Genomic DNA, 23,294 nt, shown 5'->3' with positions numbered 1-23,294 from the left:
TCGTTATTAGCTCTTGGATATATTGACAAAGTCTTCAAAAACAAACTCTGGAAAAATTTGGCCCTAATTAATCCTGCGTTACTGTAACGTCTGCGTGGAGTGAAAATATTGGGAGTGGTAAGTTTCTAAATTTTCTTGTGGGATGTTCTTTTGGCAGTTACCTCTGTGCCTCTTGTGTCAAACACTTGTAGTGTAGGTAAAGCTGTACAATTACCCAGGTGTGGAATTATAATAATTATTGTGCAGGTCACTTGATGTTCCTTAATATATGATATCCTGTTTAAGTGATGGAGCTAAGGAGGAAAGAAGACCAGGTCAACAATGTGAAATAATTTGTCCAAAGTAGTTTTGATACATAATACACTTCACATTATATGTAGCGTCTCACCCTAATCTTGTTAGCAAAGGTCTTACAGATTATATAGTGAAATATCTAAAAGACACGTTTGCTGGCACTGGTATTGTTTCAGACGTTCACTTACATGTGCTGGAAATGAACCCCAAACTTTTTATGTGTGGTATTGTGAAATTAAACCTTGCTTGGGATCTAAAAATGTAAGTGAAACGTTGTGATGAGTTGCCTTTTGAGGAACGCTACCCATGGACTGTGTGGGAGATGACCACGCTAACGTGGGCACTGAGCCCTTTAGGTGAGGGAAGTTAGATCATGTCAGTATGCCACCTTCAGCCTTATTCCAGGTCAGATTCAGAAATATTTCTGCAGGAGCTTAGCACGTGCAGGTGAAGCCAAAGAAGCTTCTCTGCTGTCTTTGCTTCCCGATGGTATCCATGGGAAGCTCACGGGAGCAAATTGCAACAGGATTGAAAAGGGGGAATCCCAAAAATGTCCATCACGTGCTCTGTTTTGGCTTTTTGTGTGTGTGTGTGTGGTGGTTTTGTTTGTTTGTTTGTTTTTGTTTTACACAGTCGTGCTTTGTACCTTGACTTCTTCCCTGTGTTTGCAGTGACGTTTTGATTCAGGAGGGCGTAGCACACTTCCCTCTCCAAGTGAATTAATGCAGGATAGAATTACAGGATTGATTTATGAACTGGTTAACTGCTTTGATGTCTAATTGATGCAGTACAAGCAGGTACTTTGCAGCTCTTGTCGACTGAGGCTGGGGTGTTGTCAGACTTCTGATGCAAATCAGAGCCTTAGCTGTCAATCTAAAGCTGGTCTTAGCGAGCTGTTTCCCACACCAGGGTTTTGGAGCATGCAGTCCTTTCCCAAGCCGACTGTTAAACTGCAGAGCTCATCCCCAGTGCTGGAGAGGAGGACATGGTACATGAGGATACATATCGTATTACTTATTTGTACTGAGGGAGTATGTAGGAGTCCCAGTCATAACATTTGGATTGTGTTCCCCCTAAAATAGGCCATGTTGTACGTTGTCTTGATTATTTGTACCGATGGGATTCATGTTCGCTGGTTCAGATCAAATTTTCTGCCTTTTTCATTGCTGCTCTTTTTATCTTAATGCTTTGGTTAGATTTTCAGGAGTTGTGTTATATCCTCTATATCCTTAATTCACTTTAAAAATCTTTTCTCCATGTAATTATAATTGAATTTTGCCCTTGGGCAGGTGTACTCGTAATCTTTTAAGAGCAGTTTTAAAAATAGTGAGGGTGAAGAGCTGGTCATAGAAAGTAACATTAGTTGAGTCTTCGGACTGTGGAATAGTGATGTGCAGTGTCTATTTAAAAAAAAAAAAAAAGGTTGTGGGAAAGATGATTTGTGTATCCATAGACCCATCAATCTGACCTTGGGAGCAAAGGGGGCTTTAGAGCACGTTAAAGGAAAGAATGATTGGAGACAGACAGACGTTGCCAGGTAGGTTTGCCATTTGTAAAGGGTGCTATTTTAAACAAAATATATCGTTGGCAGGAGTCCTAATGATATATGTGTGGGGGGGATGCTTTTTAAGCATCGTTTAGGATGAAAGCATCTGTAACAGATAAATGCTATCTGGACTTTGGAAGCCTGTTTGATTCAATGTCACCTGGAGTATTACTGAAATAGAGAAGGTGGACGATAGTACGTGATGTAAGAAGAACTTTTCACCTTTGGTGTGGTGGCCAGGAAAACTGACAACCAAGTTTATCTTCCATTTTGTCATTTCTATTGACATGAAATTAATCAGGCTCCTTCTCGAATGATAGGTATTGCAAGGCAGCAGTTGATGAGGTGGTAAACGGGTGGAGTTTAAAAGGGGAGTATAATTTTGCGAAGAAGTTGGAGCTGGAACCTGATTTAATATTTTCATTGATGACCTGGGTAGAGAGCAGAGATGTGCACTGATTGCATCACTTCTGACATCACGGGGGAGCCTGGGTACAGAGAGCACGCTACCATCCTGGAAGAGCAGGGTGAATAAAATGACAGAACAGGGATGAAGCAGCATCGTGCAATGCGGCGTTACGCTCGCAGTGATTTCCAGATAAAGCCTGTTAAGATGAAGTTATCCAAAAAAGACCCAGAAACAGTAATTGGTCTTTGAATGGTTGTTATTTGTCAGCATGATGCAGTTCAAAAAACAAAGTAAAAAGGCAGCGAGGAGGAGGGGAAGATGATATTAAGGTTCAAAGCGCTGGGAAGAGCATCTCCTGGGTAATATCATCACCCTCTGATCAGGTGTTTTTTCTTTTAATCACCTGTTAGCAAAGAGGATTCTTCTGCTCTTAATTTTAGGGGGTCTGATTTGTCATTTATGCTTACGTTCTTTATGTCTATTGATTAGCAAATGCTCTTGCCTGCAGCTATTTCTTATCAGCATAGGGAACAGGTAGTATTCATTCAACAATGCTTCACGGCTGCTAAACATAAACTATTATTTCAATTACTGAAGGTGCACTTTGCCAAGCGTGTGGCTCCTCTTGTGATTTGGAAAAATGGAACAAATAATGTTTTTTTTTTTTTTTTTTTAAATTAAAGAAGTCCGGATGTTTAATCCAGCAAGTCCTGACATTTAATCCGGAGAGTCTGATGATTCACTTCGGCACGTGTCATTCGATGATGCCGTGCACCGCGCTCTGCACAACCCGGTGACGCTGCCATCTACTCAGACGCGATGCAAACTGGAAGCCAGTAATTGCAGAACCTTTGTCACGCAGTCTTCCCTTCTAAAACCTATTCAATTGTATTAGAAGTCTTTTTTTTTTTTTTTTTTTTAACATGTTGCTCTCCAGCTCACAGCTTAGACTGGACTGGAAGCAGATACAGATATTTTGTTTCGCAATCGTTACTATGTCAGTATTTTCCCAAATGGAAAAAATATTTTTATATTAAAATTTAATCACGTGAAAAGTTATATAAAGGCCTGTAACGCTCTTAATATAGAAGAACAGCGTCGAATGGAAACAATTAAAGCAAAATGATGTGTTTATGTTATCACTCAGCATGGTGAACTTCTGGCAGCGGAGCAGGCTGGGTGTTCTCACCCCGTGCTTTCCATCCGGAGCTGAAGTTAACCCCAAAGCCACTGTTGGAGGAAGCCTGACCTCTCGGGTGCCTCACGAGAGCTCTCGGGTGCTCTGCTGTATATAAAATTAATTTGCTGGAAGTCCGTTTTTTTCGTTGCATGCAATGTGGTAATGTTTGGTTTGGGGTGTTGTGGGTTTTTTGTGGTTGGTTGGTTTGTTTGTTTTGAAATGCAAGGTTTTGTGTTTCCAGCTTTCTGGAAATTGTGTTCTCCCAGGTTTGATGGCTTGCGTGACGGACCCAACAGTACGTGTAGTCACTGTTCATGTGATAAAGTTTATGTGCTTAAGTGCTCGTAGGTTTGAAACATGAATTTTGACCATTTTAGCTTTTAGTGATTTGGAAAATTCAAATAAAATCTCACATGGGAAGTTATGTTATTGGCGAGGAACGGGTGCAACAGTGATTATATATGTTATAGTTTTTATGTAAAATTTCAGTAAGGCATATTTGAAAATTACTATTTTTTTCCCTAGATTTATTTACGTAAATGATTTTTTCATTTGTGCAACCTTCCTCTTTGAGTCAAAAAGTGATTATTTTCAATACGATTCTGAAATGATATTGTTAGTAACCTTGCGATGGTTCTGCGCTAACACGTAATTTTAATGTAACGCTTCACTACTCTGAGACTTTCATAAAACGCTCCTCTTGGCAATGCACCCGTGTTGGGTAGATGTGGAAATGTGACTGGGTTAGGCAGGATACTAAATGCTCTTCAGCAAATTAGTGGCCAGACGAGGTTTTGGAGTATCAAGGCTCATTTGGCAGAGCAATATATGCTTGTTGACAAGTCACAGCACAGCTCATGTAGAAATAATTCTGTCTCCAGAGAAAAGAGGACGAAGAGCCATGGGAAAACATCTGCTTTTCAGTTCAACGTAGAGCGGTGAAGAGCACAGGCAAAGGACAGCTCTGAACCAAACCCGTAATAAATGAATCAGCCGTGACTTTTACTCTCTCTGTGCGTGAATTACTTATTGATTATTATGCCAACCAACATTAACAATATGAAATCCTCTGTCTCGCTGAGATAGTAAACCTGCCACGCAAATAGTAACTGAATTCATTTGGGTTTGGAAGCAACAGCAAACTCGGCTACGTTTAACTCACAAATTTTGTACAAACTCTGTAAAAACGTCCTGTTTGCTTTCTGATGTTAGAAGGGGCTGTTGTGAAAGGTCCCGGCCTGCGTCGGATGGGCTGGTTTAATGATTGTCTTTGGCCAGAGCCCTGTCTGCTTTCAAGGATTTTGTATGTTTGCTGTTCATGAAAGAAAGACTTTTGGATTCTGCGTTAAAACTGTTGACCACACGTAGCAGAAAACGGTGGCTCAAGTTAAGCTTTTAAATTAATGGCCCAGCTCTTAAAAATGCTCAGCATTCAATATTTGTCAGTCCTTGCTTTTTCTGTCTTTAAAATACCTGCCCTTTCAGACAGTCATTTGGGGGGGGGTGTGGGGGTGGGAGAAAATCATAATGTAATTTTTTTATGCAGTTGATGGCAAGGGTTTAAACCCCGCTGATCCTTACTGCTTTTGTGGTGGTAGTGCCCATTAACCTCACGTGAAACGGGTGGCGGTGCTGGTCCTCGGGCAGCTGCTGCTTTCTCACCTGTAATATTTAACTAATGGTCAGCAGTTAATGTGCTTTAATTTTACAGCTAAAATTTAAAGTGATTTATTTCCTGGGGAATGCCATTTCATGGTTCGAGAGTTGTTGGGTGCTTCAAACTCTGCTTGTTAAAGTTGCTGAGATGAGAAACACACGCCCAAAGTGAAGAGTTACGCAGCTGGAGAATCTCACTGAATACTTCCACTTTCTCTAAAATAAGGATTGTAATTAGTGGAACAATTTGACTACGAGCCAGTGTGAACAGCCTGGCTTAACCTAAATAAAACCCAAATGCTTTGAGCAAGTTTTGTCTCCCTTTTCCCAAATCAGGCTTTAATAAATAAATTAAATAATGAGATGCAAAAAGCTCAAAATAGTACCGCAGAGCTCTTGGCAAGCAAGAAAGCATCTGTTTCTGCAGGCGGGATGAAGGGGAAAAACAAGTTGGGTCTCCATCCTTGTCTTGCTTGGCCTTGCGGCGGTCTGCACCACCTTTCCCTCTGCTTTCCTGTGAATCGTGTTTGCTTTTTGAGATTGCAGCTCTGTGTATTCGAGTATAAAAGGGCTCTGGCATGACCACCCAGCGCTCAGTGGTCCTGGTACCGGGGATGCTCAGAGGGGCTCTGAAATTGGACGTGTGAGTTTTAAAACTTCTGAGGAAACGTTGTGCAGCCATCATTTTTATGGTTTTTTTTTTTTTTGTCTTTGAAACGACTGCATGCGACTCTTTTGAAGCTCATAGTTAAAAGAAATCTGTAGAGTCTGCTATGAAACTTCTCCGCTGTATCAGCAGTAATTGCAAGTACCAAGTCTATGAAATATGTCCGGCTGCCTTTAAACTTAAAAAGACACCAGCTGCCTGAGTTTTTTATTTATACCTTTGCACAGATAATTTTAGCATAAGAACAAAATGGTTCTTGAAAACTGTTACGTCCAGTGACCGATACCTTTGTATCTTTCATGTGTCAAAGAGGAATTTATTACCATGATTGCTTCACTTCTTATTCCTTGTTCTATAAATTATCCCTGACAGATTAATTTAAAGCACAGGAGATGAGAGGAAGTTACTGACCTTATGACGCATTGATGCGTCTGTGGTTAGGTCTGGAAAGCATTCAGCTTGAAATTTCCTCCTTTTAATAACCTGAAGTTTGGTGTTTGTTGTGTTAAATAGCAGAAATGAGTGCTAAGACACAAGGGTTACCCTCAATACTATGCCCGTGAGCATTCATCAGCCCGACAGCAGGGCAGAGAGCTGCTTTGGGCCAGGAATAAAAGTACAGTCAGGAGGAAAACAGCCTCGTAGACGCACAAGTCCCATCAACACCTTGAAATCCTTCCCCCAAACGCAGACCGCGGCCGGGCGGACAATGCAGCAGTGTTCAAGTGTGCCGGAGGGAAGCACTCGATGTGAAGTGGGTTATTGCTTTCTGCTCCGGAGGACTCGGCATAAGTGGTTCTCCTAATCCTTCCTGATAGGGTACATTGAAGTATTACGTCTTAGTTTCAGCAGTTTTAAGGCAGGAATAAGCTTTTTCTTACAGGGTTTAAGGGTGCTTACCGTAGGTGGTCAGTGTTGTTATAAATAATGTTTTAAGACATCTTGGTTATGAATAGAGGTAACTAAATGAAACTGCAAGAAGCTAATTGGGACACTGGAACCAGGCAAAATCTTTTCCTTTCCTGTTTTTCTTAATTTAAAAGAAGTGAACAGAGCAAAATTTTTTGCAAAATTCCTTGTGAGTGCAAACATGCTTTTCCTATGGATGTTATCTGAGAGAGGAAAGAACTCGTGATGACTAAATCCTAAATGAAGAGGTGAGATTATTTTTTTTTTTTTTTTAGAGCCTGTTAGTTGAGAGGTGGCCTGTAAATCATGCTCAGCTTGGTAGTGAAGTGAGGGGTTATTTTGAAACTTTGCATAAATAGTGTTGAGCCACCGATTTTGTTTATGTTGTTACAAATCTGTTGCGAGCAGATGGAATTTCATTTTTTCCCGCTACTGTCCAAGAATAACTCCTTTCTAAGTCATTTCAGAGGCGATGGGAAAGGTGCATATGGCAGACTTGGAGATGGAAGCAATGACTTCTGCAGCTACGCCTTCCATCGGGGAGTTTGGCTCTTGGCTGGATGGCTGCAAGCTCGGCAGACCTGCCCCGACTCCTGCGCTCAAAGGACGCCCACAATTGAGTTATTTTCTAGATTGACCCCAGTGTTCATTAAATAGTTCGTCTGTTGGATTTGTTTTGTGGGGTTTTTTTTGGCAGGGGGGGAGAGTTTCTTTGCTCGGTAGTGATTATCAAGAGAGCTGTATGTTAGATGCTGCCTTACTACAAGAAAAGAGGGGGAAAAAAAATGTATGCATATCCACCTCCGCAACTGAGAAATCAGTAGGCTGGTGGTTGTGACCTTCCCTGCGCCGCCGAGCTATTTCATAGACAAGCACTCAAGAGCTACTTATCGTATATAGAAATGCTAACAGATCTTGGATTATAAAGATCTTGTAGCGAGTCTGTTGCTAAGGCTGCATTGACACTAACCATAAATTCTGCATTATGTGCCAATGAGTGCGTTGTTTCCAAATTTTCAACATTTATTCCCAAAATAAATAGTCATTGCTTGATTAAAAAGTACTTAAGTCTATTCTTTGGAAGGATTTTTTTTTTTTTTTAAAGTGAGTTTTCTTGCTGTTTCTTTCATCCTGGTAAGGAATCAAGGCTTGGTGTTCTAATAGCCAAGAATCTGTCTTCGTGGATTAGGAAATATCTGATACGGATTGTAAAATTTATTGTGCAGACGCGTTTAATAAAGCGTAGCAGTTTATAGTGGCTAAAAACACCCCTTTTCCAAAGGGTTTTATACTCGCTGGTCACAGCGAGGTTGACAAACATGCTCCGGTATTTGAAAATCACTCCAACTCTTCGCCTCCTTGAGCTCAGAGCTGTTGCGTTACTGGATGTCTTTCACCTTTGGTTTATTTTCTCAGGCTCTTAAATAAACGTTGTGGTGGTTCGAGTGGTGTGGGTTTACTTCATTCTTGCAAGAAGTTGGTGGAAAAGCTTAGGCTTGCTCGTGGAGTAAGCTGAGTGTAGTTAAACCTATCGGTGCCAGCAATAGAGAGTTTTCATTTACACGATGAAGATGATTTAACCAAACCTACGTAAAATCTGACCTTTTCCCTGTTCGCTAAGCCAGGATACTGGCTCCGGATTTGGGTGTAAACTGGAGCGGGTGGCTTCCCATCTCATAGGTGTGAATAGTATCGTATCAAAAACTGTATTTCCTTACGGCAGCAACTAATTGAGGGATTCGTAGAGCATTCGTAGAGTTGATCAAACTTGTTGCCTCTTTCAGAGGAATTTTGCCAGCTATTTTACTTCCCCTAATGAACGTCTGCGCACCAGAGGGTTTGCATAAGTGGATTTTTAGGCTCGCTGAATGTGCGGCTGTATTGCGCTGACCTTCTTAAGCATCAGCATTTCTGGTGCTGAGTCGAACGTACAGGTTGGTGTTAATACAGAGGTGTGCTAGAGTTGCGTTTTGATAGCAAATTAATTCTTGAGGAGCCTTATGTTCAATAGACTTTTTTTTTTTTCTTCCCTCCCCTTGTTTACCGTCTTAATGCCAGGTTTTTTCATGTTGGTATGTAACCCATTTTGGCGGCAGTGTGACTGTTTGGGGGCGTATCGTGTCGATGAGCCCAGCATACTGCTGCAGCAGGAGCACAAGAGGAGTGAGAACACGTAGCTGTACGAGCGCTCGGTATTTGCATTTTTAGGATGTAAATGTAGTCCTGCCTAAATTTGAGTCATCGGGATTTTTCTTTGTTTTCGAGTTTCGTTCTACTTAACAAAGGGGAACTTCTGAAGGAAGCTAACTGTGTACATCTGCCTTGATGAAATACTCGAAGTATTCAATATTTAGCTCCTTTTTTTTCCTACTTGGTGTGAAATTGCTTTCATTAAAAACGAGTCATTTGGGGAAAATACCACTCATGCTTTTCTGCAAGGGATTCCAAATCCCTCTGTTTCTTGCTGTGATTAAGAATTTAGCACAACGGTCCATGGGACAGAGGAACAGCTGGCTTGAACTGGAAAATGTAAGGGAAGGGAAGAAGGACTGATATACTGAGTGTTTGTGGAAGGCGATTACAGTTCTCTGCCAATATGTACGTGGAGATGAGAAGTCCCTGTCAAAGCAGAAATTAGAAGAGAGCGCTTTTTGTTCCCATCTTTTTCTCCTGGATATTGGCAATCTTAAGTTAAATGTTGCTGCTTTATGTTAGGGAGGTAGGTGCTCATTTCCAGTTGCTTCTACAGGTGCTGAAAGATGTTCGGTGGGAGGGGAACAGAGCTGGAAACCAAACCTGATGCTGCGGTCCGGAGTCGGTGGTGAGCTGGGCTCACCTCCACGAGCCAGCGGTCATAGTCCCCAGTTGAATGACCGTTCATAATCTTTCAGGTGTATGTGCTGGAGGGGCTATTAGGAAAGAGAGCTCGTGTAGCCGGAGAGAATATGTCTGTGAGCAGAATTCACTGAAATGAGGTACAGAATTTTAATCAGATTTTAGAAGATTGTATTGATCAAAACCGTTGGGTTATTTTTATTATTGGTGCTCTGTGGACTTCTCCATTTCCCCTCAGTTAATTTCTTCTCTGTTCCCTCCTTAAGGCTAAACAATAGTTACACACGTTTCGTTCTTTAAGGTAATACACATGAGAAGAACATTTTTGGGGCAGACAGTATATCCTCGTATGATGTGAACATATACACTTTATTTCTGGGGACCACACTTGTCTTGTTCTCTCAAGTTTAATGTTCAAGGCTTACGAGGGCTCCTGTGGGTGTCGTATTATTCATACTAGTGTCAGCCTTGAGAACAGTTTCCTTATTAGCATGTTTATCAAGGGATAATTCGATTACGGTCTTATCTGGAAATCTGTTTCGTTAATAAATATAATATTTTCTTCCATGTTTGTTTTTGGATGCTTAGTTGTCAAAGGCTACATGGGTATGTCACTGGTGTCAAGAAGCAGAATAAAAACCTGTGGCACTTGCATTTTATTGGGTGTAGGAGCTCTTGTGCATATTCAGTAAAAACTGCTGGAGGAACAAATGGATGCAAACAAGCCCAGGCTGCCCCAAACACACGTTCCAGCCCAGACTCCTCTTTGAATATTGATTCCCTGCTCTTTGCATGACCTTCTCCGTGTCGCTTCAGCCAGAAACCTGCTTTAGAGATTGTCATTCTGTAGGTTCACAAAACCCCATCTTTGATCTTGGGACATACTTTATTATTTTAATGATGTACATGTGAGGATGTGCGTCAAAATCCTTTTTTCAGGTTGGGACCAAATGGAAGTTAACCTTCACACCAAGCTGTTTTCTAACTTCTTTTTTTTTTTTTTTTAGAGAACAATTTCCCCAGCAGGTAACAGTGATGTGTAGTAGCTTAGAAATTTTTGAATGTCAGGCAGGAAATAAAAGGAATTCTTTCTATCCCTGTTAGGAAAGTGGGTCAGGCTGTGATATTTATTTATAGGATGTCACAATATTTTCATTTTCCTTTTTTTGCTGCAAAGCTGACTGATCTTGGGCTTCAGCTTTTCTGTAAATGCTGCTAGCAGGTACCGCGCTCTGCATTTGGCCTAGGAATCAGCAGTGGTGGCGGAGGCCGGGTTTGCAGCTAAAACAGCCTTTGAACATGCTTCGTGAGGTTCGCGTGGGGTCTTCTGGGGTGCACTGGTTAGGAAGAATTGGGCAGCGGTTTCACGTGTGGCCTTGGAAAGGGGAAGGGATTGCTGCTGCTGATTTTACTTTTGTTGGAGAGGCTTGGGGTTTTGCATATGTCTTAGCGAAGTGCAGCAGGACGATGGTCCTCTGCTCCCTGGGGATGGCCTTAAACTCTATTTATTTCTGATTCCTGCTGGCTGGAAAGTTAAGTTGGCGGCTCAACCCCATTTCATCCACAATCCCGTCCCACCAGTGAATGCTTTTGCCTGGGTTTAAATGTAGGACTGGTAACTTGAAAGCTTCTCAAAGTAAAGTGCTCTTCAGCTGGAGGAGAATATTGACGTGTCTGTCAATTCTGAACATGTGCTTTAAAAACTTCAATTACGATGGCTTATTTACAAGGTACGCAGGTGTAGTGTACTGCAATTTAAATGCTTGTACATCTACTTAAGATAAATTTTTTTGACTAATTGAATGTTTCTAATTTTGGGAAAGTGCTGAAAAATCATCCGACAAACCTTGTGTGCTATTTGCAACTGAGTGTGAATCACAATTAACTTTTGAAACAGAAGGGAGGGCAGAACGAGTGAAAAGATGTTGACTGCTAGAAAAATGGATTCAAATTGGTAGAATCAGAAGTGCATCTTGAAATGGTCTAAAATAGCTCATTTATATTAAAAAAAAATATGTTTTTTGTTAGATTATTAAGCCTTTGAGCTAGCAAGATCTTGAAAAAATTTGGCTAGATACATGTTGAGTTGGTTTAAGTTTCTGCATAGACCAAATATGTGTGTAGACTTTTCTGTTAAAGTTACACTGATTGTATTTTACCCTAATGAGAGTTGGAAATCTTGCACGTATGAATACAGATGATACAAGCAGAAATTATTAAACTAGAATGTTGTGTAGAATTTGTTATATTTTTAGTTTCTAACCAGAATTTAAGTGGTGCAACGCTTTATTATATTTTTTAAAAAGGGTCTCTATGGCCCTCCAGAATGGGATGATCAATTTAAATTTGAGGACACGGTTTAGTGGTGGCCTTGGCAGTGCTGGGTTAGCGGTTGGACTCAATGATCTTAAGGGTCTTTTCCAACCTTAATGATTCTGTGATTCTATAAATAACAAAGGATTCTGCCCTTGCCCCCCTCTAGAAAAGTAAACAAAAACTTAATGACTGGAGCTAAAGCTTGATAAATGCCAACTGGAACCTGGACACAGATGAAGAAAACATAGATAAATGAGATTTTTTTTTTTAATGCTTCTGAGTATATTCAGAACCATTATTTTTTCTTAGAAGATACACTATAACCTATGCTTAAATAAAGTATATGTCATGTATTACCTGAAGTCAGGCTGGATCATCTAATGCAATGAATTTTTTTTTGATCTTCTAGTGGTAGGCCTTGATGGGACCTGTCTGGCTCTGGAGATCTTTCGTCATTAACCTTTGATGATTCTCTTTGACGATCGCAATAATGTGCTTTCTCCTTACTGTTGTCTTGCAGGGTGTTGAGTTTGGGCTGATGCCGAGGCAATTCGTGTGGGGTGAGACTGTTTGCAAGGGCTCTTGGCCAAAGGTTGTAAGGATTCATTGTGTGCAGGGGAAAGAGAGGGGTTGATATATTCCTTTTTCTGCTGCAGAGTTAGATGGTTTATCACGTGTGAGCTTTATTTGCTTCTGCTCTGCACTGTTGTCTCCTCCTACCTGGTGTGAAGCAGAGAACGTACTCCTAGAAACTCCAGGAGCGTTTTGGGCCCACCAGTGAAGGATGAGAGTCGAGTTTTTCTAGGCATTGCAAACACTTGCAGCTAAATTATCTTTATTTCAAAGAACTAGGCCAAGATCCAATAAATGGATTTGTGAACAGATGGGGAAAGCATAGTGCAACTGTTAGATCAGCTTAATAGACAACTGTTGTAGCGTTCACCATCTGTGTGGCTGTTGTCTCAGGTATGGGCGTTGAGTAAAGGTGGCCTTCAAGGGGACGTCATGAAGCGGCCTTTTGTCATGGTAACGTTTCTACACATAATACAGGCACGGGGGAGAGTGTTTTGAAGGAAAAAAAAAGACGACTGATAATCAAGGTTGGAGTTGTTGCGGTATGGAGGCAGAGATCAATGATAATATAGAGATAGTAGGGCAAAGCCACAGACATCTGCACTTACAAAATACCGCTTGTGTGAAGAAGACGCTCCTGCGGCATAATGATAATAATAATATCTTTTATTCTTTGTTTTCCCCAATAAATTTGCATGGGGGGAAGACTTTGCAGTAGTCAAGGTACATGTTAGTGTTGACATATACACTTCAGCTTGGATGTTTGGTTCGACAGAGATAAAGCTGAGGTTATGCAGCGAACAATGCTGTTTCGTGGTCTCTGAGATGGGGCTGGAAATAACGAAATAGGAGGATTGACAGGGATCTAAATTTGGAATATTTTCAGTTTGAATTTAATAGCTGGAGGAACCCAGAGGCAAGAACATCAGGTGGAGCTACAGCGTTTCTGGCACGTCCAAACCCAGATGTTGTTACAAGGCAGTGTCTCTAACCGGTGGTTGTGAAAGTGGTGAAATGCCGGTGTCTTTTGGGACCCAGCACGCTCCACCACCCCCGCAGCGTTTCTGACATGAGGAAACGGGGCTGGAGGAGGGAAATCAGCTTTTCCTTCATTGTTTCTGTTGTCTGAGTGTTGAGGTTGGGTAATTTGGGGTCTTGTCAAATGATTTCTCCCTGGATATAATTCGCTTACTACTTCTTATTATAAACTTTTGGCGTTGTAGGGTAAGAGAGAAAGCAAGCTTCTTCCATAAAGATGAGCTGAAGTGCATTTTTTTTTTTTTTTTTTTTTTTTTTTAGATTAAATGCCTTTGAAATTCCTCTCGTTTCCCAGCAGGAGAGCTGGCTGGGCAAGCGAAACTTTAAAGGCATAGCTAGACAACGGGGAGGAGCTCCAGGTGTGGCTCAGTTTGTTTAAGCCGAGGAGGGGACATGTTTCAAGATCGCTGCTGCTGCTGAAAGCAGCTGGCAGCTCCAGCGGGATAATGGCAGAGGCACCCGCCAGCCCCAAAAAAGATGACTTCGGTGGCATTCATTTTCGGTGACAGCGGAAGAGCAGGAGCTGGGACAGTGTGTCAAGGTCGGGAGCCCGATGGAGATACTGGTGGCCAACTGGAGAGGGGCGATATTTGAAAATACTTGGTTTCTAGCTTGTTGACTTAATGATTTTTAAGGCTGTAGCAGCATTTGTGCCTTCTGATCTCTCTCAGGCTGTCGACGGTCGTTCAGTCTTTGGAGCGCGGCAGCTTGTCGAATCGAGGCCTATCTTTCAGGAGCAAAGAGGGATTTAGCAGGTTTGCGAGCATCGGTGCTGCAGGTTGTGACTCAGGGAGGAGAGGCTGCGGTGATATGTTTTACCTGATGCAATTTCTCTGAGCATCCTTTCTCAGACCTCGCCGGGCTTTTCAGGCTCTGCCCTTATCTCTGATCAGCAGCCAGGAAATCACTTTCCATATTTTTACATATCTCACACAGAAGGGCAAAGCTAATCTCTTCCTTTGAAGAAACAATGTTTCCCGTCAAATTAACTGTGTCAGTCATTAATTTTTATTTTTTTTTCTGAAGCAAGGCATCTCTTTAGCATCAATTCAACTGTACCATGGAAAGTGGGATGGAAACAGAAGCTATTAAGCATAGAGGGTGATTGCCACTGCTCTCTGACCTCTTTGCCATGGTGAGATTGGCAGAGCGACCTTGAAATACTTGATTCTCTTTGAGAGGAAAACCCTGATGAAGGCAATGCAGAGGATGGTTTTGCAAGCACTGGAATAGTGGCGTGTTGCTATGAGAATGGTTGAAGATGCTCTTTGCTTGCAAAGCCATCAGATTTTCCAGGGGTTTCATGGCCGTCTGCCTCCCTGGTGTGCAGCATGGCAGTAAATGGCATTATTGTGGGTATTTTGAGCTCTCGCTTTCCAAATTGAGTGTTCAGATCAGCTGGGATTGTAGCAAACTACCCGGAGGTACCTTCACCTCCACATTGTGCAGCTCGTGGCTTGATGGGAATTGCTTGAGTGCTTTTTGCTGGAACTGTTAAGGAGTGTCCCTGTTGAGGTTGGGACCTTTCTTCAGATCATGTGTCAACCCACCGCCCCCCAGGGGAGGAGGACATGAGCTGGGTTTCTTCTTGAAGAGAGGGGTAGCACCGTCCAGAAGCTCTTACCCCGGAGTTTTGGAAGTCACAGAGGAGAGCTGTCTTCAAGCCGATGCAGTAACAAGCGCGATAGCACCGCGGAGCAGTAACTGAAATAGCATCGGGATGAACAAGCGGTGACTTTGCAGCCGTAGTTGTTGAGTTAAGGTGCTCAGATATGACACTTCTGGGATTACGGTGGCAGCAGCGACTTTCGCTTGAGTTTACTCATCTTGAGGACTCTCTTATCTCGGTTGCACGGGAGGCTTTGGACGTGGGAGGAGTGTCTCTGTACACCCAGAGCAGTTCAGAGTCTTTGGTTAGGTACCTGTTGCTGCATAGGTTAAATCCTCATCAAACTTGATTTTGCAGTAATGCCATTACCTTCATCTGTGTGAGACCTGGCATGTAATTGATTCTGTCTTCCCAGCTGTACCTGTGGTGTGGCACCTAGCTGGCAGAAGAGGGGATTTAGCTGTTCTGCATTAGAAATTAATGAAATACATGCATAGATGTTGTTTATCAGCCTCTCTCCTCCCCTATGTGGCTGATCACTATTCCATGCCTATAAATTAGGGCATTTGCTGACAGCAAACCCTCGAAGGATATATCCTTTAACGTCAGTGGTTTATTGAGAAAATGAACAAAGCTAAATTGTTAATCGATTTAGGCGAGAATGCCATTGTTCTGGCAATAGGCTGTAACAGCCCTTTCTTTATTGGCTTCAACTTCAGATTTACCCGCAACAATGGCTTTTAATTGTGGTGTGCTGGAGGCAGCAGCAAGGCTTGGGAAGGAAAGGGGAGAGAGGAGGAAAACTCAGTGTTTGCATTGGTCTCTCGATTTAGCAACTTCAAAATTAGGATGAACAATTGGGTTTGGGGTTTGTTTGGGGTTTTTTCCTTTTTTTTTTTTTTTTTTTTTTTAGTGGAAAGGCTGTGCTAAAACTCTCCAGACGATATGCCGATAGGTCTTCTCTGGTGTTATAAGTGTCACTGCAGTCTTACAGCAATACAAACCAATTTTGAGATCCACTCATGACCTCTTAGAGGTGAAGGTTTAATGTATTTTATAAACCAGACCGACCTGCTTACCTTTTCTGGTGAGTAATGAAGAAAAGGCAATCTGCATTTTCCCTTTTGTACTCCTGATGAAAATAAATATATTCAACACCTCGTTGCCAGCACATAGTGTGCCTTTAATAATACGATACTTTGGAAATAAGTGCCACAAAATTATTTAGTCCTAAGTTACAAGCTGCTCTCGAGTTTGTGACTTTTTGTACTCAGCTGTTAGCAAGAGGATTGCTTCGGATTTATTAGATGGTAATTAGATAACAGCTTTGAGTCTTCGCCTAGTTGTGCAGTTCATGTCTCCGTAGGAACTTTGTCAGTGTGTACTAATTTGTATTTGAAAAATACACGCTGCTAGTATTACTTGTGTTATTATTAAAAACACATGGATTTATCTGGTGTGCTCCAATACTCAGATCTGGCTTTTTACCCAGGAGATGCCATTGCTTGCTGTCTGGTTTTTCTTGTGTTGGCGTTGTGCTTTTCGGGAGCTCCCAGAACTAGAGGGGAGTAGCTAAATACACAGAATTCTTTTACATAGAAATATTTCTCTTTGAAGCAGGCTCTCTTTTGTGAGATCTTCGTCCTTTTCATTGCTTCCCTTTTGTCTTTGTCTTACAAAAAGCTGAAATAGGCAGCACTCAAAGTTGGAGCCTTTTGAATACCTGCGTTGCAGATTCAGCTCCCTAACTCCATTTTTCCCTTTGATTCTTAAATATTGCAGTCCACTTGAAAACCCGTGAAAAATTTACACCAGCTGTGCATGATCCTTGCCACCAGGTAGTGTCTGAAACAAGCTTTAAGTAGTGTGTACATTCACATGAGTATACATATATATTTTCAAATATCAGTTTTGTAAACAGATCCTTGCAATTGTTTTTCCACCCTGGAGGTTTTAAAGTCAATATTGCAGATTTGTAGGTGCTAAAAGGGTTACCTATGCTTTGTGTATGTTTTTCCACCTGCATGTAGGTGTGTTTATGCATCGCAGAGAATACTTGAGGGACCTTGCTTTTTTGTTTTCTTAGAGTATCACAACTGCTCCTTGCAGTTGTAATACAGTAGTAGATGTGTAGTACACTAGTAGATGTGCACCCAAGTAGTACAGAAGTGCTTCTTGTAGAGTAGCATCACGTACTGCCAAGTTAGGAAAGACAGATGGGAATCGATACCTTTCCATACTTTATGGAATCTGATTTTTGTATCTGAGTGATAAAATTATAAATATGCACAAAGCATTTAGGAGGGCAAAAGACCTCGGAGCCTGGTGGCGTTGGCAGCAGGTTATGCAGGGGGTACACTGTGAGAGTAGTTCTAACGCATAGCCTAGTGCATGTCATGAAAACAGAATTATAGAGTGGTTTGGGTTGGAAGGGACCTTCAAAGGTCATCTGGTTCCAACCCCCCTGCCATGGGCAGGGACACCTTCCACCAGACCAGGTTGCTCAAAGCCCTCAAAGTCCAGCCTGGCCTTGAACACTGCCAGGGATGGGGCATCCACAGCTTCTCTGGGCAACCTGTGCCAGTGCCTCACCACCCTCACAGTAAAGAATTTCTTTCCAATATCTAATATCTACCCTCTTTCAGTTTAAAACCGTTACCCGTCGCCTTGTCACTGCACTCCCTGATAAAGCATCCCTCCCCATCTATCCTGCAGGCCCACTTTAACTACTGGAAGGCTGCTATAAGGTCTCCCCAGAGCCTTCTCTTCTCTAGGCTAAGCAACCCCAACTCTCTCAGCCTGTCCTCATAGGGGAGTTACTGCGCTCCTGGAGTGTTTTTCCTCCTTGAGTTACTCATATACTCCCTTCTTGAGCCTTTGCTCACAGAAAAAGCCAAAACATTGTGTAGGACATGTCCTGGTTATCAGTGCCCACCAGTACCGAACGAGGCACCGTCACGTATGGTGCAAACAGGACCGAGTTGGAGAGGACAAGGGGGTTGGTTTGGTTTGGGTGTGTTTTTTTTTTTTTTGTTTGTTTGTTTTTTTTTTTTTAACTAGAGCTGGGAGATCCGTTTAGCTTTCTGTATTGAATGTAAAGATAAAATTCCAGCTTCAGTTTGCTTTTAGTGCTTAGTATTTATTTCTGTCTGCCTTGCAGCATGTCTCTGCGAGAGTGTTTACAGAGTAATGTGGATCTGCTAATGCCCTGCCTGTGCCAGGCAGTACGCGGGATAAGGACACAGTTCCTATTTCTTTTGCTTCCAGAGACTTCAACTCTTGATTATTTTAATATCCTGTATTTGTTCGTAATGTCAGCAGCTTCTAAAGCTTAGTAAGGAGTCTGAGTAACTTACAGATAAGTATTTAACTAGTAGCATATCAAGGAAATTTGACATTGGTTACTTTTTAAAACGAAATCCTGTGTTTTGTTTTTACGTTGCTGAAATATGATTCAATTATGTTGATGTCGAAATACACTTCCCCCCCCCGAGATGCGACATGGCTGGGGCTACATTACTAACAGGATTATTACTTTTGTTTTTCCCCATCACTCTTGATAGTGTTTTTGTGGTGAATGTAATTGTTTCCAGAGAAAATTGTTCAAAGAGTTTTCTGAGCAGAGGCTCTTTGAGAGCTTGGCAGATTGCATAAGGTTGTTTTTAGCTTGTGAGACTTGCTCAGGTTGCCAGAGTCTGTTTACTCTTGGTTGCATGCAAAGTGCTGTCAGCATTGAAGTGTCGATATAGTTTGATTCCTAGCTTTTCCACAGATACTATTTTCAAAAGGATGCATTTTTAGACAAAAAGTCTAGAAGTTATTGCCTACAACTTGGAATTTTCATCTGTTTTTGCAAATTCCTGGTCAGTAGATAAGTAATTTGAATTTTCAAAGATGTTGAAGCCTTAAAAAGTGTATATGTATATGTGTGTGTGTGTGTGTGTTTATTTATCTACATCTGCATCTACCTGTGTCTCCGTAGAAGGTATGGATGCTTACTGTGCTCCTGAAAATTGGAGTTGTTTCTTCACTTGCTTAAAGGTAGATCTCCTGCACAACTTCAGTAACTGGCTTTTAAAAACCTTAAGCTAAATTTCTGAGGTTGAAAAGTATTATGATAACTTAACATGGAGGAAGAGGAAGGTGGTTTTTGAAATCTCTGTTTTTTGCCTTTTTAATTTGAATCAGAGCGGAACCTTGAAAGTGTTCTGTGGAAAAGATTCTGGAAAACCATTTTGACTCAGTCAAAATATTTTAAAAAGATTAGATGATAACATTAACAGATCACTAGGAAAAGACACAACAAAAAGTTCCAAGTTAGCATTTTTGGGAACTTTTGGTCTTGCTTCCTCCTCTCTTCTGCCAAATGTGATTTTGCAGAGTGTTTTTGTTTTCCTGAAACTGTGTTTTAAGTAGGACGATTTAATTTTGCTCCCGCCACGTGCTGACGATGGAGTCTGTAACCTCCCCAGGCAGGAATCCTGTTTCAGGTGCCAGTGTGTGCTCTGCCCGAACCTGGGGTTTGGGCATCTTCAGGTGCTGCTTCCATTTGATGTCATCCTTCCCTGGTAATTTATTTTCAACTGTTTCTGCTGTACTGCAGCTATTTGTTAAAACCAATCTGGAATATTTTGACTAATGCATATGAGACGAGAGTGTGTATCCGAACAGTCTGGCTCTTGGTTTTGTCTTCTGCCCATGCGTGCTCCTCCCAGTCGCTGTGCTAAGGCAGAAGATGCAGAATCTCAGTGCCTGTTTTTTGGGAGCCTAAGCGATGGATCAGATCCCCTGCTCCAAAATCCTGCTAGATCCGTCTCCCTTAGCCTTGAAGAAGTGTCATTGCCTTCTCTGTTGTCCATGGTCTCTGAAGAAAGCATACCTCTTAAATCTATGGAAGGGAGAAGTTACAGCTGCAGCCAGTAGATTGCTACCTTCATTTTCTCTTACAATGCAGATGTGTTTGGTCGTCACATTTTGAGTAGGAGCAGTGGAAACGTGAAAGCAGGTTTTGCATGGTGCTGCTCACTCTTTCCAGTACCTGTATTCGTGCTGATTACAAGTAATAAGCATTACAAGTAATGAGCATGAATATCGATTTCCTTCGTACCACAACAAAGGGTTAAGCGTAGTTCTGAAATCTGTCGCGAACTTTTCATCAAAACACCCTTCTGAGCTCCAGACTGGGTTTGCTGCTCCTCGTTTGGACATCCCTGCAAGCAGTGTCTAGACAAATGCAGTTGTCCAGAATTTGCATTCTACAGTATTTTGCAGATGTTGACAAAGCCGAGTCCTTTGCTGGCTTTGTTCCCTTCTCTCTATCAGTGGCATCTTGAATTTTTAATGGTTTTAAGTGCTGGCGTTCATTGAGTGCCCTGGGATGAATGACTCCGACTGTACTGGCTGCTTTTTCATCCTTCTCCAGAGTCTCTTGCTCCGGCTGTCACCACCTATTTAAAGGTGCAAGGAGGATGTAGGGTAGTCCTGGCACGGTCCCAGCAGCGGGGACCACTTAGCTCTTTGGCTTCGATCACTTGACATGAGATGACATGGGGATGGGAACATGCTACCGACGGTGGGGGATGCCTGGAACTGCCGTGCTCCGGAGTTGTCCAGAGTTACGCAGCCCGGGGTGCGTGAGGAATTCAGGTCTTATTTTACACTAGAGGGTTACGGGGATCAGTCCTCCCTTCAGGAGGCCGTCAAGGAGTTTGTGAGGAGTCAAATACAGAACGGGTGAGAGGTTTCACCGTCGACTTCATCTGAATTTCTTGCAAGAATTGTGTAGTTTGTATAAATAAATAGTTTAGGAGTAACTTTAGCTTTTGTGTTAGGGAACTCCTTTTGCTGGCTGTTTGGTATTAGTCTGTGTATTAGTCTTTGTTTGTGGAGGAAGGTCTCTTCTTTTCCTAGGGTGCTGATTTGAAACAATACCATCAATTTGTTAGAGAAAACATCACTCTTAACCCTCGTTCTCTCAAGACAATCATCAGAAAGCATGTACAGAGAGTTTAACAGGAGAATCCCAACTGACCGATGGCTTTGTTGGTTTGTTTGTAGTGGCTCTTGAGTAAATAAAAATCTAATGATGGATCTTCTAAATTTAGGAAATGCTTTATGAATGTTTAATACCATTGGAGACTAATGCTTGTCTGTGTTTTTTATTTACAGGCTCACTGGACCCTCAGGGTATGTCACGGATGGGCCTGGAAATTACAAATACAAAACAAAATGCACCTGGCTCATTGAAGGAAGGTGAGTGTAGTAAACATCTTGGGTTTTAGTGCTGCTTATTGTGACTTTTAAGTGAGGTTTATCTGCATTGAGTATTTTTAGATCTCGTGATTCTTTTTTTGCTCTTCTTAAGGGCAGCACGTAGGTATTCTTGGTAAATAAGGTTTTTTATGCAACTGAGCCCTCCAAACTGACTTCTGAATTTGAAGTTTCCTGTGTGAAATACCCTTTCCATTGAAACCGCACGTGAAAAATGAGAATAAATTCATCTGTGTAAATAAATAAAGTACTAAAAATTATTTCACTTTTACCATAGCGGGCCATTCAGAAGCTTGGGATTCACTATGTATGGGAGTTTTTGGCAGTATGAAAAAAATAGAGCAAACTCTGTTAAAGCTCTTGTTCGTGAAGAACCAGCTTCTGTAATGATGCAGTTCAGATACTTATTTATTCACTAGGCCGTGAGGACTTCAGAGGGACTGTTGACATTTTTGCAAAGGTCTTCTAAACTGCAAGGAGTCCCTTAGACCTCTTCCCCTCGTTTCTCTACCCTTCCTGTATTTGATCTTGATATTGCTTAGGGTGATTTCTTGCAGAGATTTTAGGAGGAGCCTGTTTAGTTCGTATCCTCTGGCTGTCATCTGATTGATGGTGCAGCAGTTCAGAGCATCTGACTTGTTGAAATATGTTTTGCATAATACCAGGCTGACACCAGGACTGTAAAATCGATTTGTATAGTCTCTAAAACTTTGCATGGTCTGTTATGATGCTGTGAGTTAACAGCTTATGCGTTAAGTCACATTCCATACTGTTCCCTGAATCTGTAAGTAGAGAGGTTTGTGAATGGGAAGAAGTCATGTGAGAGCACGAATGATTTCGCTTGCCTTGAACGCCTGGAAGCTGAAGTCTTTGGCATCTTGGAGGATCAGAACTTACTAAAAGCCCAGGGTACACTTTTTTCTTTAGTCCTCTCTCTGTGTTTGGGAGTCTGATGAGTAGGGGGGAGTTGGTATTCACTTCATCTACTTCAGACGCTTATTTTGGATGAGTAACCTAAATACCTAAGCTCCCAGGATACTCAAAGGTAAGAGCTAAGCTGTTCTGGGGAGCCACCCAGAACACTGAATTTGGGAGCCTGCCACTCACTATTAACTATATAAGGAGCCCAGCTCTTTAATGTGGTTAAGATCAAAAGTTAGATGTTATAAGTGGCAACACCTCTTAATTTTTGTAGGTAATAAAAATACAACTGCAGACAGTTTGGAATTACAAATAATTAAAAAATGTTTTGCAAGAATGTTATTACAGACAAAAGAGCTTCAGCAATTCCAGTACAGCCAGCTTAACCCTCATAACTTCTTTTTCTAAAGGATTATGTGACTCATGTTTTTATCAGAAGCGAAATGCTGCTCATGGGTCCCTGATAATGTCACCATAATAGCTCCTTCAGCCTCTGTTTGCTAGTACGGAGAGGCTTCCTAGACAACTATCACTTCGTGGGGTTTGAAGCGAGATCTTACTTGCTGTAAAGAGGTGTACAAAAATGTTCCTTCTCCTTCTGTAGCCAGGCATTTATGTCGGTGTCCTTTTTCCACTTCTGATTGTTCGTACCCTGCTGTCAGAGGATGGTGGCAAACAGAAAGGAGATAATCATGCTGATTAAAACAGCTGAAATATGCACCCTTGTGAAAAGAGCCCGAGCTCTCTGCCAAATGTGAAATTCCCAGAGAGATCTGGACTTGGAAAACAGCATCTGCAAAGCCGTTAAATTCTGCTGAGTGCCCTCACCTCATTGCTAGCGTACCCGTATGTGGAGGGCTTTTGAGGTTAGCAAGTAAAGGTACAATCCAAGTGTGCAATTGAAGACGCTAGATAAATTCAGATGTAAAATAAGCCATGTGTTCCTTACTGTACTCATTTCCTTTTTGCACTGTTCCTGACTCTTCTTGGCTGGTGTCTGTGCTGTGTCCTCATCCCGGGGATGTGCTTTTAATGTTTCCCCAGGAGCACGAAGCAAGGCAGAGAAGATCT

The 23,294-nt window shown here is 41.9% G+C and overlaps 1 protein-coding gene across 4 annotated transcripts in view; it reads left to right on the top strand.

Annotated features, from left to right (window-relative positions):
• Window positions 1-23,294, top strand: part of ATRN (attractin) — a 158,150-nt gene that overhangs the window by 13,152 nt on the left and 121,704 nt on the right. For all 4 annotated transcript variants that reach the window (XM_087735760.1, XM_087735763.1, XM_087735762.1 and 1 more), the window contains exon 2: window positions 21,201-21,284. In XM_087735760.1, the coding sequence (XP_087591886.1) occupies window positions 21,201-21,284 (84 nt within the window). The remainder of the gene's footprint in view (window positions 1-21,200; window positions 21,285-23,294) is intronic.

The sequence above is a fragment of the Nipponia nippon genome, unplaced genomic scaffold (genome assembly GCF_047370975.1).
Source record: "Nipponia nippon isolate SJK-2023a ecotype South Korea unplaced genomic scaffold, ASM4737097v1 scaffold_6, whole genome shotgun sequence".
NCBI lineage: Eukaryota > Metazoa > Chordata > Aves > Pelecaniformes > Threskiornithidae > Nipponia > Nipponia nippon.
This window is presented reverse-complemented; position numbering and strand designations above follow the sequence as displayed.